The sequence below is a fragment of the Aplysia californica genome, unplaced genomic scaffold (genome assembly GCF_000002075.1).
Source record: "Aplysia californica isolate F4 #8 unplaced genomic scaffold, AplCal3.0 scaffold00121, whole genome shotgun sequence".
Classification (NCBI taxonomy): Eukaryota; Metazoa; Mollusca; class Gastropoda; order Aplysiida; family Aplysiidae; genus Aplysia; species Aplysia californica.
The window spans coordinates 965650-981358 of NW_004797391.1; the positions used below are offsets into that span (position 1 = coordinate 965650).

The 15709-nt window shown below is 36.3% G+C and overlaps 1 protein-coding gene across 2 annotated transcripts; it reads right to left on the minus strand.

Moving 5' to 3' along the window:
• Window positions 1-6629: 6629 nt before the first annotated feature.
• On the minus strand, window positions 6630-15448 carry LOC101856336 (UPF0046 protein K07C11.7). Of its 2 annotated transcripts, none has more exons than XM_005096112.3 (3): window positions 15332-15448; window positions 9764-10673; window positions 6630-7888 (listed from the first exon to the last, which is right to left on the minus strand). In XM_005096112.3, exons 1-3 carry the CDS (start codon window positions 15348-15350, stop codon window positions 7759-7761), a joined length of 1059 nt encoding a protein of 352 aa, XP_005096169.1. In that variant the 5' UTR covers window positions 15351-15448; the 3' UTR covers window positions 6630-7758. The 2 variants fall into 2 exon arrangements, with proteins under 2 accessions (XP_005096169.1, XP_012936671.1); XM_013081217.2 differs by having other exon boundaries at window positions 15327-15444.
• Window positions 15449-15709: the final 261 nt, after the last annotated feature.

Here is a 15709-nt window from a genome sequence, read left to right on the forward strand (position 1 = left end):
TTTAAGTCTGTCATAGTTTTTGACAGAAATATTGTGTTAATGGTCATCAATGACAATGTAACAAGAGCGTCTCACCTTTTTCTCCCAAGACTTCTTTGTTTGTTACTTACTTGACCGAGTACTGAGTTGGTAGTTTCGTCTCTTTCGACAAAGGAAGGTCATATATAGACACGCCCCTCCGGCAATAAAACTCGGAAAAAATGAGGGGTTAAACGAGACTCAAACCCGGGAACTTCAATAAATGAAGCGAGTGTCTTACCACTACGCTAGTAACCCCTGTTGTTTATTTTATAACACCCTACTGTACACAAATGGTCATTTCGAAGGCGGATCATTTGATTTCACAAGAGGACGTCGAGGGCAGGAGGGGGGGCCTCAATAAAAAACCAAAGCCCAAGAGTATCCCACTGTCAGGATTATTTTTTTTAGGTCAGTGGTATTCGAACCGTCAAAGACGACACCCCCCTGCCAGCATGGCTTCTTTAAAAAAAAACAACCACAGTACACTACAAAATCTTGTTGGAAGGTCCAGGCCGCATACATATCCCTATGTGATCGCATCACAGTTCCCTGGCTGCAGAATGTGTCCTTGATGACCGTGTAAAGGTGCCCTGATCGCAAACTGGTCCCTTCACATGGTATTTTAGAATGATCATCCTTCTTGGCAATATAGCCGAGAATGCTCTAGACCATTAACGTCTAGTGGCCAGATTATGTGCAAGTTTGCAGGCCAAAATTTTTTTAGTTATCTGTTTTGCTTTTAGAGGAAATTAAGTGAGAAATGGCCGCAAATAGTGCCTTTGCTCTAGTGGGAAGATGTCTTTGAAATCATTTTAACAGACTGCTATGCAAAGCATACGGATCGAATAAGTTCGAGTAAATTTCCTCGTTGGAAAGTGGTGGCACAGAGCTCCACACGTCGTATGGTACGATAGTAAAACACCACGTACGGATAGGGTTAAGAAGGGAGACCCTCTATTAGACCTTAACTAAAAAAATAATATTTAAAGTCTCCGACCATCCTTTCCCTTCCCTAATTTGCCCTTGCACACATATTTTCATCCACCAATCCAGTGATTACTGGCCCAATTTAAAAAAAAAGATTGCTGCATACTTGCAAGGTAATATGACAAGTTAAAAATAATGCTTGAAATAAAAACAAATCCTGAGAATAGCAAATCAAATTCTTCACAGCGATTGGGTGACTTTCATGTGATTGTCATTTTTCATCATACATTTTTCGGTTTAGTCAAGAACAAGATGAGTGTCCATATATGTATATAAGAAAATGCCACACTGTTTCTTTAGTAGACAGAGTAAGTGCTCTTATCCAGAAGACACCTGATTAATTGTTGTTGTCAGGCACTTTAAAGATCTGCTATGCAAGCATAACAGTGTACATGTCGTTGGTTGGTAGTTATTGTTGACGTGTGAGGCACAGAGAAATATATAACAATAAGCACCTGTTTAAGTTCAAAATCTCAATTGTTCTCATGCAATGGAAAAGCGGGGCCATTATTACAGATCGATACACAGTGACTACAATTTAAAGTGGAGTGAAGGGTAATGAGGAGGCTGATAGGCTGGCAGGCAGTGCCATGGTTGATGGTGAGATGAAAGTTGACGAAGGAGAAGTGCTGAAGACCCTGGAGGAAAAGTTGCAGGATGAGGAAGACAGAGAGACAGCTGAACATCACGCAATCATCAGAATGCGGGAAATGGGGATTGAGAGGGCAGACGGAAGAAAGGAACGATTATCTGGAAAGGAAAGACGTCGCCATAATCAAACAGCCACTGGAACAATCAGTATGAATAATTGAATACCTTACGGGCTTTGGTGCTGAGACGAACAGAGCACTTACGGACCTGTCCGGTGTGCAATAGCGTTGTTGCCCAGGACTGGTAACAGCCTAACAGGTACAATTCAAAGTATTGATCAACTGATATTTGTATTTGTATCAAAATACTGTGAATGTAGTATTGCTTGAGAAATGGATAAATCAGATGGTATCAATATCGTACAAACAACTAAAATTGTAGGTATACACATCAACTTTTAGGTGTATTACATTCTTCCTCATTGCAATTTTTAGTTCATTTGAGTATGCAGGAGTGTATCGAAACAGTAACAGTCTTATAGTGTTGAAATAGAACAAAACAGACAAGCAGAATCAACTAATGGAAGGTAAATAAATAGGACCCACCATTTCACTTTCCTCACAACTGATGATATTTCAAAAGTCACTATGTTTGGTGGACAGTGAGTGAGTGACATTTCCAAGGACATCCATTTCTGGTGCCATACATTTCAACCCATTGTTTGCACAACTCAGATTAGGTGACAATATAAAGCAAAATAATACAAATCAGAAATACATATCAAGCCAAGCACAATAAAAGTAAAAGACCCCCCCCCCCTTTCTTTTTTCACAACACTTATAGTCCAAGTGTATAAAAGTACACTATGTGAAACTGAGGTGAGGTATACAAGGAAGGGGGCAAATGTATTAAAGTAAAAGTAAAAACAGAGTATTAGGATTCACATCATAGGCAGCAATGAATGAGTGAGTGAGCATACAATTTTGTACACCTCCTTCAAACAGGTTAGAAACATACATATATATATATTGCTCGAATGACAAGCATAATTCATACAGCTCACAAGCTGTAAAAATGGTACAGTTAAAAGAGATTTTTAAAAAAAATCACAACCACTTGCAACATCAAGCATCCAGTGTAATATTTGTCTTTGTTACCAGTATTTATAGTCCTGGCAGTATCAAACAGATGAAAGAATCGGACATAATATAAAGAAAGCGACACAAACTATGAGCAATGTGATAGTAGCTGCTCGAAGGAGGAAAAAAGCGACATGAAAGACACATAGCTAGACAGTGGAGATATGTTTGAATTTGAAGAAGGCATGAAGAAAGGATTATTCTTTTAAAAAAGGATTAAACAAAGCATTTCTTTAGATCTATATTTACTACTGAGTCAAAATGTCTGTAAACTTAAAGACATTTTTATCAGAAGCAATAATGATCAACAACTCATGGTCAAAGCTAATGCATGTAAAAATCAGAAATATTCAACTGAGTATTCGAAGTTTATGAGCCTCATTAGGCCGACTTTGTTTTCAGGCAAGGGAGTTGAACACTCCTTACATTCTCTTAAAGAGGATTAACATCATTCATGAAGTACGGAAATCTCACATAACATGCACAGTTTATAGATCACATATAAAAGCAGTTTTGAGTCTCAGTGGAAAGGCAAGATATCAGTCTGACACAGGATCTGGAAAACTGTCATGTTCTGAAAACACTAATAATTTACACTCTTGCACACATATAGTGAAATCTGCGGGACACCGCAGAAAGCATTTCATTACGTACAAATTTCACCGTGTATGTTTTTAAAAAATACATAGGTCTCTATAACTATAATGTATTTATAGGAAAAAAATTTGGACCTGAAAATCTGTTCGCAGTGATGTGTGAGTCACTTTCACTATGTGCATGTTCATTATGTGCATGCTAAACTGTATCTTCTAAGATAAGAATCCAGTATGCGATGTGAGAAGCAATACACAACTGCTCACATGCAACCCCCCCCCCCCTCCGAAAGAGCCCAATAAAAATATAAGTAAAAACATAGTTCCTCAAAACAAATGACAAACGAGGCCTTAGTGATCCCGAAATTCAAGAGGTGAAGTCTCATAAAGTGTCACAGACACACATACAAAATTAGACCATGTTTTTAGAGCATACTTTAACTTCAACAGCTACATGCAAACTATGCATGATGATACAGAAGATGCAAAATTAAAAATCCACAGTCAGCTATGACATGGAGCGTTGAATATATACATCTAAATCAGATTTTACAACAGAAATAATTTTTCTGAGCAATGTCAGAGAACTGGAAAAAAGATTGACAGAAATAATTTTTCTAAGTCATGGAAGAGAATTGGAAAAAAGACTAAGTCAAATATATAAATGGCATCAAAAGAGGTCAACAACTGGGTAAAACTTCAGCATACCAAAATGTTCAGAGTTCTAAATAAATCAGCAAAAGTTCAGCATATAACAAAAACTACAACATGATAAAGTTTTTTATACCGCTACCTGTGTCTCTATCTTCATTTAATGTAAGCAATTATATAGTCCAAGTGTCTCTCCTCAAACAAATGACATTAGTCAGCTGAGCTCTTTGCAGCATGACATATATATAGAGGCAGATCAGGAGAGAGAGCTTGAGTAAAAAGAAACACACCAACACAATAATGATTATTTTGTGCAGGTACAAGATAAGAAGGACAGAAGCAAGAAATGGGAAAGAAAAGAAGTAGGACTTATCAGTGGCCACCCACAAAGAGAGAGAGAGACAGAGAGAGAGAGAAAGAGGGGGGAGAGACACTGAAAGAGAGAGGGAAGAGAGAGAGAGAGGGGGAAGAGAGAGAAATAGAGAGCAGGCTATCAGTCCTCGGTACATTGTGTCCACGCATGTCTTTATAGTTTTAACACTAGCTACCTTGCATTTGGACCTACCAGAATATACTGACTGCACCGTTTTCTGTCATTGTTGTACACACAAGAACTACGGTACACTAATACACTTACACCAACACTCATTTCATGGAATGCTTGCTGTCTAAAAGGAACTAAAAAGAGATCTGTGAAAGTAAATTAAGAAATCTAGATGCACAAAAACTTGTACAAATCTTCCACAATAAAAGAAATAATTTGTTCATGCATTGTGGTTATAACCTGGAATTGGTTTGGATCAATGGCACTATTCAGTAAACCTCTCATGTCCACAATATAAACCTTTTGAATGAAAATTAAGTCAACAACTATCTAGGAAAGAAGTGACAACTTATGATGAAAGGTGTAAATCAGATGTATTTCACAGTATTGTGTGACCTGACTTCCATTCCTGGTGAGCTTCTGTGTTCAAGTCAAAAACTTGTATATTACAATATCCTAGAACAAGCAATGTCATGGCTGCCACTTTTGGCTCTTACTAAAACCTTCCCCGTGCAGGTGCACACAATTGGTGTGCAAATGGAGGGCAAAAAAACAGTCTCACTGTGTTAGGTAAAAAAACAAGTCTCAATATAGTCGAGTGCAAGCACAACCTTTCCCTCCTCCTTGCTCTTCATTTGGTTCCAAATAAAGTCAAATGGTGTGCTCTATAGAGAGCCATAATTATGTCAGTGTACACAATCTTTGATATATTATAATATACAAGCCTATGACTCAAATGGTAGTACGTTCTACGATGACCTCAGTCTGTTTGACCACACATAAAAAAGCTCCAATAAAAAACCAGAGTGGTGTGTGGCCAACTCCACACTCCACTAATGTCAGGGGACTTCACACTTCTACATCAACATCCACCAGGAGACTTAGTAGGCCTACCACTTGAGGTGTAACACAGGAATATGGAGAGAGTACTGTGTCATTAAATAGTAAATGCCAAAGACAAAAGAAAACATTTTGACATGGGGTTCTGTGAAAACGGAACATCTAGAAATGCTAAAGGTAGGACAACCGTGAACTGTGAGTAAAATCCATGGCAAACAAGTCACTGGTAGATTAATCGTTTCATCTGTTCTGTGCAGATTTCAACAACCAATAAATCAGCAGCATATATAATATACCAGTAACATACATACATTAAAAAAACAGTTATGATTTGATTCAATCGCTTTTACCTTTGAAGAGCCAACTTTCGTTTTTTGATTTCATAACAAAGCAAAGAATTCTTTTTCATGAAGAAATAAAGACGAAATTTTTTTTTCCCCAGTGGAATGGAAGAGACATTTGGCAGAACGTGTGTTGTACATTCCATTTTTTTCAAAAGGTTTATAGATCAACTCGCTGGGACCAGTGAGAACGTGGAAGAGAAAAGTAAGGACTATGCAAGGCTTTAACTTTAACGTCCCTATTACAGGGTTCCCACTCAACTGTAAAAATGAGAAAAAGCCAAGAATTTCATTTTCAGATTTCGCGTTCGGGAAAAAACCAAGAAAATAAATGATAATGACAATAACTGGGAGAAAGCCGGGAAACTGGAATCAGGAGTGTAGTCTATGTCACAACGCCATGAGCAGCTCTATAACTTTTACTTCAACACACTCTGTGCAGAGAACCCTTGGAGTCATTCAGTATCACTATACCCTGTAAAAAAACATCAGTAGCACCAAGGCCAGAAGTAAGGCCAAGATTAATTTGACACGGTGCTAATAAATTCCAGCACTTTTGCGTTGTGCGGGGGAGGCTTAGGCAATTGAAAAAATGAAAATAAAAAAAGAAAACGGATTTAGTTTGACACTTGAAACAATCAGATGCGTTACAAGGTAGGTTGTGTAGTAACGTACAACCAGGATCAAAGGTTTATGACTAATATGACGCATCCCTTAGATTTCTTTGGTTTTTATAAGAGTCAAGCCAACATCTAGTTAATTCAGTCCCTCCTCCCCCTCTCTTTTAAAGTAATTTTCCTAACTCGGCAAAAGCAAGCCTGTCGAGTCCTCTTTTATCACGCCTTTGTTTACGTTACAGTTATCCCACAACCCCTGTCCCTGACACCCTGGGAAAAGGGACTATCCATGGCCATATTATTACTATTTTTATTTTGCACCTCTCTTCATGTCTTCGTCCCAGTTCATTGAAAAAATAGATATATTTGAAAATAATTACAAAATCTGGTTCATCGTCCACCATGATACCAACAGAGTGCCAAAACTTGGAAGACACCAATCAAGAAATAACATAGGCTTAGATTTAGATAGAAAAATAACTAACATGTGCAAAAACAATACTGCAACTGACACATGTATAAAATAAAGTAATTGGACCAAACAAAAATTTTCACTTTGACTGCCAGTCAAGTTGTAGACAGCTATTACAATACAATCAAGACTTGAGCAAAAGAAGAAATAAATCTCAATAAGGCTCAGACTAAGCTGCAGCTCTCTAGAATTATTGCGTGACATCATCCATAAATGACTTAACCTTCGTTAGAGTTAGTCTAATTTGTCCAGTGTCGATTAGACCAAAGGGGCAACATTCATGTTATACCATAATAATATAATTAGTAGTAATATTTTTTTTCCAACAGAGAAAGGGTCAATGAAGTAATAGTATTCCACAAAAACAAGGTAAAAAGTACCTATTCACCCGCCAAAGTTTTGTGTAAATTATACAGAATCCAACAATAATATAATATATATTTGTGCTGTAAATGTTTTACAGATAAATCCTCCAATACCAAAGGGTAATTAAAAAGTGTACAAGAACAAAAATGTAAGTAGAGAAAAATGTCTTCCTTTTTTAAGATTGTCAGTGCATGTACAGTATGTAATGTATGTTGACTGCATTAGTAAATTTAATATATATATTTCTGAGCAATCAGTGTCAAAATGGAATTAATTAATTAGTCAAATCAACAGTACTACTGATGATGTATTAAAATGAAGTTTTTCTCTTACCATGGGTATTTGACAGCCCAACTTTAATACAGTTTAAAAAAAATTCATCTTAAATGCTTGACGCCACATCATTCAGCATTGAAATTTTACTGATTACTCAATTAACTTCAACATTGAATAACAGCAGTTCAGAACATAACATTCAACTTTCTGACACAAGTTATCATGTGTGTCCATCGCAAAAAAAAATTGTCTGGTTAGTGTATGAAAAGCAGACAGCTGCTGATGTAAACGCACATGGCCTTGACGATCTTTGCATTTCATCATGAAACGTAGTAATCAAACACATGGTGTTGTTTAGACAACTTGTAGGCTGCGTTGGAAAAAGTGACTCCGTTTTTGGTGGTAATTCCATTGCACTCGTGGACGTGACCAAACAGATGAAGCTTTGGCCTGTTAGAAACAAAGATTTAAAAAATTCAATTTACAAAATTTGTAACCGGTTACTAAAATTGGGAAACACTATAGAAGATAAACAGGAAGAAAAACCACAACTCCTGCGACCTGCAACTTCAGATCTAACATCTTTCTTATAACCTAAGGTGCACCGGCAGTGGAATTTTAGTTGCAGCAGGGGGGTCTCCACAGAGTGCTTTATCACGTCAGGGTCACGAGGGTCAGCTCCCTGTCGCCACTCTATCTGGGCTGATTTCATTTTTGGTACTTTTCAACATACAGTTTTAAGTGTTTCCCTGCATTTATGGTAATTATCATTTAATGCACCCAAAGCATGCTTTTCTGCTCTTGAGACCCAAAAAACAACGGACACTGTAATTTGTCTGGTTATTTCGTAAGACGCGTTGAAGTCGGCAATGCTAAATTGTAAAATTTTCTGGACAAGTGTGAATGAAAAAAATCAGAATTAAAAAAAACGGCATGACAAAAACTGTCTAACTTTTGAAACATGAACGACATAACATTGGTGCAGATACTCAGAAAAGATGGTATCTGCGCGTATAATAGGAAGCTATAAGTTTGCATCTTTATCCATCTGGCACACAATTCGCTGTGTAATGTAATCTGGAATATTTGAATATTTTCTCTAAAGTTTATCTAAATTACCCTGATGTCTCTCTATGAAAAAGTACAAACCGATTTTATAGTGTCAGAATACATCTACAACAATCAATGTAATACACGAACAGTAGGCTATCAGTTACACTCCATAAATTATTCCTTATTTTTCTTAAAACGCTAGATCAAGGTTTTGTAAGTTGAGGGAATAACAGGGATGACTTCTCGTAATTGTGTTATAAGAATAATTTCTAGCTTTCCAGTGACACTGAATCAGCACCAGGCTTTTCTAGCTTTTATTTTCGTTTCTATAACCATTTGAAATAACTGACAATGTTCTGATTTCTTTACATTCATAAAAGTGTCTGCGCATATGTCCGACACAAAACCTAAGAATGAATGTTTTAGCTGTCATTATTTTTATTCCATACAAGAAGTTCGTCTCTACCCATGTATTAACACAGGTTTGTGTTTTTTAAAAATCGCGTAATATATCTTTTTTAGTTGTATGCAGGCTGCCACAGACACAGCATGATTCAATAACAAACGCAGAGTAACTTTCTCTTGTTTAATGGTAGAACAAGAGCTAACGCTGGGTGTCTTAGGTTAAAAAATGCAGATGTGCATCTTTCTTCTCTTATAACTTGATTATTACTACTCGCGCAGATTAAAAATTTCTCATAGTAAAAGACATGATATTCGTAGTCAGTTTAACACAGATTTTGGAGAGATCTGTCGTGCCGTTTTAAAATAAACAATCATTTATTCATAAGTATGTAACAAAAATAGGACAAATTGGGTACTCTACAAAACTTATCTAGAACAAAAACCAAGGCACAGAAATGAGCCAATCTAACGCTGCATAAATCTCAAAGCATTGAGCTTTTAGTACATCCACTTAATGGTTTGCTGTGTGGAATGGGGAATAAGTTATATCGTTTCAAACATAGACAAAAATGCTAACTTCTTAACCGACACCCGAAAAGTCACTTCAGGGCTCATTAACCCCATGACCCCGAGCCGGGAGCTCCAGCAGGTTGCTGAGTCACGCTAACTAAAGGTAACAGAATCTGGCTAAAAGTGACGCTGTGAACCAAATCTTGAGCATGAGTGATGGGTTTCTTTGGTTCTATAAAATATCTTAAAAGTCCATTATCATTTAATTTTTCTAGAGTACCGTATGATCTTTGAAAACACATCAAACGTATCCTTCAAACATCGCTACATGTATAAAATCAAAGGACTAATGCTCACTTGATTCTGATCAAAACTTCTTCCCTGAGATGCCGGCAGCCCCAGTGACTGCGACCTGGATGAATGATACCACAGGTACTGCAAGGGCCTTTTGGGAGGAGTCGATGGATGGCAGATGACAACTTGGGAACTTTTCTGGCCGTGAAGTCTGTGGCAAGGTCAAGAATACCATGAGGTGGAGTGTGAGTGATAAGTACATCGGTGCGGGAAGGGATTTCTCTCCAGTGAGCTGCAATACTTCTTGAGTGACGCTGAAATCCTGTTGCGTTAGTTGTCAAGCGAAAAGGCGTGTATGGAGCACCGTAAAAATGAATACCTTCGTAAGTGTAAGAGGAGTTGTAGAGATAAACAGCTGAAGTTAAACGTTCTTGCACTGAGAGGAGTTTCTTACCCTCTAAAGAAGCTTCATGATTCCCAGCTACAAATATTTTTACTTTGTGGGGAAACCTGTCGAAAAAGTCATTCATTGCTTGAATAATTTCTTCGAAATTTTCAGAACGAAAAAGTCCGGGAGCTTTTGAATTCCAAGCAAAATCGCCAGAGTGAATGAGAACATCTCCAGGAGGAACACTGGTAGAGCTTGAGTGTGACCTTCTAAAACTACTAAGAAATGTTCCTCCTTTATGAAATGAGGAATCATTACTTTCACTTGCTTGCATTTGCAATCGAGCTGACGCTGACCTGGCAAAAGCATCTGCACCAGTTTCATCAATTATTTGGTTGGGGGAATCAATGCTGGTACTCCTGAGTATAGCAATGTTGCCACTTAATGGTCGAAGAGGTGTAAGAGTATTATGTGCATGGTGAGTATCAGAAATGTGAACAATCCTGACAATTTTTGTCGCAGAATTAGGACAGTTCACATTCCCAATGGACATGACATCGTCATTCATTTCGCTGGGTAGGATTTCTGAAAAAAATAGAAAAAAACAAGGTTTGTTGAGACAATTGCAAAAAAGTCAAGGCTTCCAGAATAGAACACTAAAACAAAATATCATGAACAATATGAATTCACAAGAAAAAGTAAGTTGCTGAACATTCGAACTTTGTCTATGCTAATTGAACATGCATATATATATATATATATATATATATATATATATATATATATAGCAATGAAAATAATTATGCAAATAAATAAACTTGCTTTGCTGATTTGATTTTATGACTTCGAACAAAACATTTTTACAGAGGCCTGTTCTTTGTGGAGCAACAATGCTCAGAAAAAAGAAAACCACCAACATTTCACTGCTCATTTAAATGCTGTTTATTGAAGCCTCTTTTTTTTTCTATCCCTCAAGGGTGACTTAAATCAGTAGCAGAATATTATGCTAGGTTTTCTTTGAAATCATGATTGTCTCTTGTTTTGCTTGGTTTCCATGATACTTCTATCCAGGGGCGAAGCATCTATATAATCAAATAATCACTGCTTCCCTTCCTAATTTTGAAACGTTTTAGCAGTCAAATTCACCCATAAACGTAAACCTTATAAAGTAAATGTAAAAAGATGTTCATAATCAACAATGAACAGTATGCCTAACATTCAAAACGGTTTCACTGCCACAGAAATGGCCTGCTCACCCCTCTCGGGCCACTCCATAAGCAGTCACAAGCTTTGATCAAATAAGCTTAAAGTGGGGCTGGAAGAGTCTACCAATAGAGTTGAAGGGAATACGTGCATAGCAGTCCATACAGTTTCATTGCCACATATACCCTGTTCACCCCTTTCCGGCCACAAATATAATCAGTTGTAAGCCCTGATTATGTAAGTGAACTATTACACTGGTCGAGTCTACCTTACAGATGTGAGGGGAACTAACTCCTAATAATCTCTTTACTGCTGCGAGTGCTTGTTTTTTTCCTCGACTTTGTAACGTCCTATAATCAGATCGTGACCTCAATTATGACACCGGCTCCTGGCCGCGCAAAGCTAGACAAAAAACAGCCAAAAGTGAAATTTTAAAAAATGATAATTGTCATGTTCTACCAAAGAGTTAGACTCCCTGGTAGATTTATAACATATTATAGATCTAGTACTGACATCTCTGCTTCCTTGCTTTGGGTTTGTGTATTCACTTCTAAAGTTAAATTTAATTTTAGTTGGAATTGATATTTAATGAGATACTTTCCCGATTATTTTGGTGGTTTAATTCCGGATTTGTTTTCACTCACACAACTTAAGAGTCCCCTGCCTCGAGTAAGATTCTTGTGTGATTTCTCCAGGCCATAATATCTGGTTCCGTACCGTTTCACTTTGAATACCCTGTCAAACAAGTCAGCCTTCGACCCTGCTTCTATCTTTTTTTTTTCTCAATAACTACAAAAACAATTAACAGCCTAGAAAATATTGACAACTTAACATTTTCCAAAAAAACCCTCAATATTTTGTTGACCTCTACCATCAATCCACCCACCCCTGATGTTAGAAAAGGCATTCCTTTTAAGTAGCTATCTGGCATTTCCTGTAGTGAAAATAACATTGGCATGACAACTCCTTCTTGGCCTTAGAATCACAAATGAGACACTGACTCAAAAAACTCACACAAAAAAAACCTTTTGTAAAAGCAAGTCCTAATAAACATCTCTACCTCGGTTAAGCATCAAGAAATACACACCTATTTAAGACTAGAAAAGCTGATGTATGCAGCATCTTTTTCTGAGGACAACAGCCATCCATTTAATTACATCATTTTGATTTTGAAAAGACCCATCAAACCACTGTACTTTATCATTTTCTCCAACACATTATAAACACAGTGATCTACAAAAGAACAGTCAAGAAGCAAAAAAAGCAGTTTCTCAGACAGAAAGGGTTCCTTTGTAAATTTAAAGGGGTGCAACTCAGATCATATATCTGCTGCCACAGTTGGCTTCCCTTGTTTATCAGGAAGAGTGATTGTTTTTCAATCAAACGGCAGCGTCCCACATAATAAAGTAAAGCAAGCATACAGGGTTGGGTTGATTTAAATCAGGTTGATTTAAATCAGTTGATTTTTAAAAATTTAAATCAACTTGATTTTTAAAATAAAAATCAGTGATTTTAAATCACTTTTAAAAAAAATTATTTTTATTCAGTTTTTTAATATTTCAACATTCAGAATTCCTTTCCTAGGTTTCATAAAACAGATATAAGGTTTAGTACACTAATATAATCATGCTTAAGAGTCTGCTTCCCCCTCCCCCTTTCACTGTAAAATAATACAGTATTCAATTTACTTTTTTTTCCCATAATTGAAATCAGAGTTTGGTTGATTTAAATCAGTTGATTTTTTTATTTTAATCAACTTGATTTTGTGATTTAAATCACTTTTAAAAAAATGTATTCTGTTTTTACATATTTAAACATTCAGAATTCATTTCCTTTAACAGATATAAGGTTTAGTAGACTAATATAATCATGCTTAAAAGTCTGCTTTCCCCCCCTGTCACTGTAAAATAATACAGTATTCAATTTTCTTTCTTTTCATAATTGAAAACCAGGGTTGGGTTGATTTAAATCAGTTGATTTTTTTAATTTATATCAACTTGATTTTAAAATTAAAACTCAGTGATTTAAATCAAAATCATTTTTAAAAAATGTATTGTTTTTACGTCTTTAAACGTTCAGAATTCCTTTCCTTGGTTTTATAAAACAGATATAAGGTTTAGTAGACTAATATAATCATGCTTACAAGTCTGCTTTCCCCCCTGTCACTGTAAGTAGTAAATTAATACAGTATTCAATTTACTTTTTTTTTCATGATTGAAATTAGCATTTTCTTTTTCTTTTTAGACAAACACAAGCGCGCGCACACACACACACTGTAATAAAATACAAGTTTATCTATGCATAATTACCCCCTCCCCCCCCTTTCCTTTTAGACTGACATTTTCTTCATTTGAAGTCTGTAGCCATAATTCACTGATATAGCAGATTAAGGCTTTCTTTTGCAGTTGCTTAAATTAATCATTAGTTAAAATAAAGACAATGCATTCTGCACTAAAAGAACATACTTTTAGCCACCAAAAATCCCAAACTGTGTCGACATTTAAAAAAAATAATAAAAAATATAAAAAAATCCGATTTAAATTTAAAAAATCTGATTAAAATTTTTAAAATCGATTTTTTTGATTTTGATTTAAAAAATCAAAAAAATCACCAACCCTGCAAGCATATATCTGTAAAACAAAAACTCCAGCTCAACAGCAAGCTCTATCATACTCTATGTGTTTTACAATCTATATGGCTCTTTTCGTCTATGCAGATGGTTAATTTAGCTTACAATCTATATATAACAAACCAACAGACCTGATGGCATTCTGAAACAATCTCAACTTACATAATATAACTATTGTTCTCCATCCAGAGAGGTAAATAGGATAATGTGATCTTTTTGGGGGCATGATTGTATTTTTCAAGACAGCTAAAAATAGGGAGGATAAAATGATAAAATTTGTGGAAATGTCACCTCTCGCCATCACTCAACAAACACGGAAAAGTTGCCACTAACGAAATAGAACATTACCTTTTAACATGGTGTTTACAGTTCAATTCACTTTTTAATGTCCACTCAGAAAAGATAATGTAAGCCACACGTCTTACAGAAACTACTGCAACTTATACTTTTATCACAGTAAATCCGGCAATTTCAATTATTCACTTTTATTATAAGTTCAAAGCTATTTATTGAAAGTGGCTATTCTCACCCGCCCGGAAGTTCTCGCAAGATCAACTCCTCCCCTCTCTCTCTCTGTCTCTTTCTGAATACTGTCTATCGGTGTGGACGATCAAATTGACCAAAACAAAGTTAAAAAATGATGTTAAAACACAAAAGTAAATTAATTTGGTTGTCTACAAAGATGCTACGGCTATTTAACTTTTCGAATCGAGCCGAACTACGCGGGTCGCCATTTTGTTTTGCCCGGAAATTTTCGCGCTACTCCTCTCTCTCCACTGCCCACAGACAAAATTGTACGCTTTTAGTAGGCTACAGTTGTAATGGAACGTTTGTTCACGGCACAGAATTCTACAATTTTTCTGTTATCACAGTGTAGAATTCTGTGGTTTAGGGTGAACGCAAAATTTGGTGAACGCGCACCGGGTGAGAATAGCCACAAGACTCGCCTGCACTATTCTCACTCCGGGTGAGAACTCCGGGTGAGAATAGAGGTGGCCTTTTAGTAAATTTATACTCCAATCACTGACCACACTAAACTTGACTTGACAATATGATTCCTATAATATTATAGGCTACATACATTCCCGTTGTGCTGTCTTTAGACTGAATGTTTCTTCATTCATATTTCATTGTTATAAATCAGCAAGACGTAACATTCTAAAGGCTACGATTGTAAACGAAGCTTGCTAATTCATCCACAAAATATGTCCCTCTTAATCTTTCTTTCTTTTTGTTGACTTCCTGGTTCAGACAAATATCATGAAATCCAAGTGACCAAACTTTATTCCTGAGATAAGTGTGAAAATCTGACCCCAACAATGGATGGACTGCACTATAGGAATAATATTTATAACATCTTTCGAAACATCCTGAAATGCTTTTTTTCTAAAAAGGAAACATATTACCAGACTTTCTATTTCTGGTCGCATGCTTGTATCAGTCGGTGCTCACTCGACGCCATTGTTGTGACAACAGCCTTTCGGGAAAACCTCATCGCTAAAAATAGCTCTCGCGTGGCATTAAAATTTGGCAATTTTCTCTATAAATTTCGAAATACCACCCGGGCTATTTGTCATCAATTTTCTGATTGATGCTATTTTTTTCGTCTTGAATTTAGTTTCATCTTTTATGCCTCTTTCCCTTTTTCTTTTGTGCTAGATCTAGAAATCTAGATTCCATCTTTCAAAATGAATCGTTCTTTGCAAAGCGAAGTATTATTTTGCCCGTTCATAGACCTATATTGAGACAACTGTAGACAAATTAAATTAGGCCGGCACTATTTCTCCGA

Coding starts and splice junctions, on each gene's coding strand:
- LOC101856336 (XM_005096112.3), bottom strand. Junction 7,889..9,763: donor GAAGTTTTGATCAGAATCAA/GTGAGCATTAGT, acceptor TGTTTCTAACAG/GCCAAAGCTTCATCTGTTTG.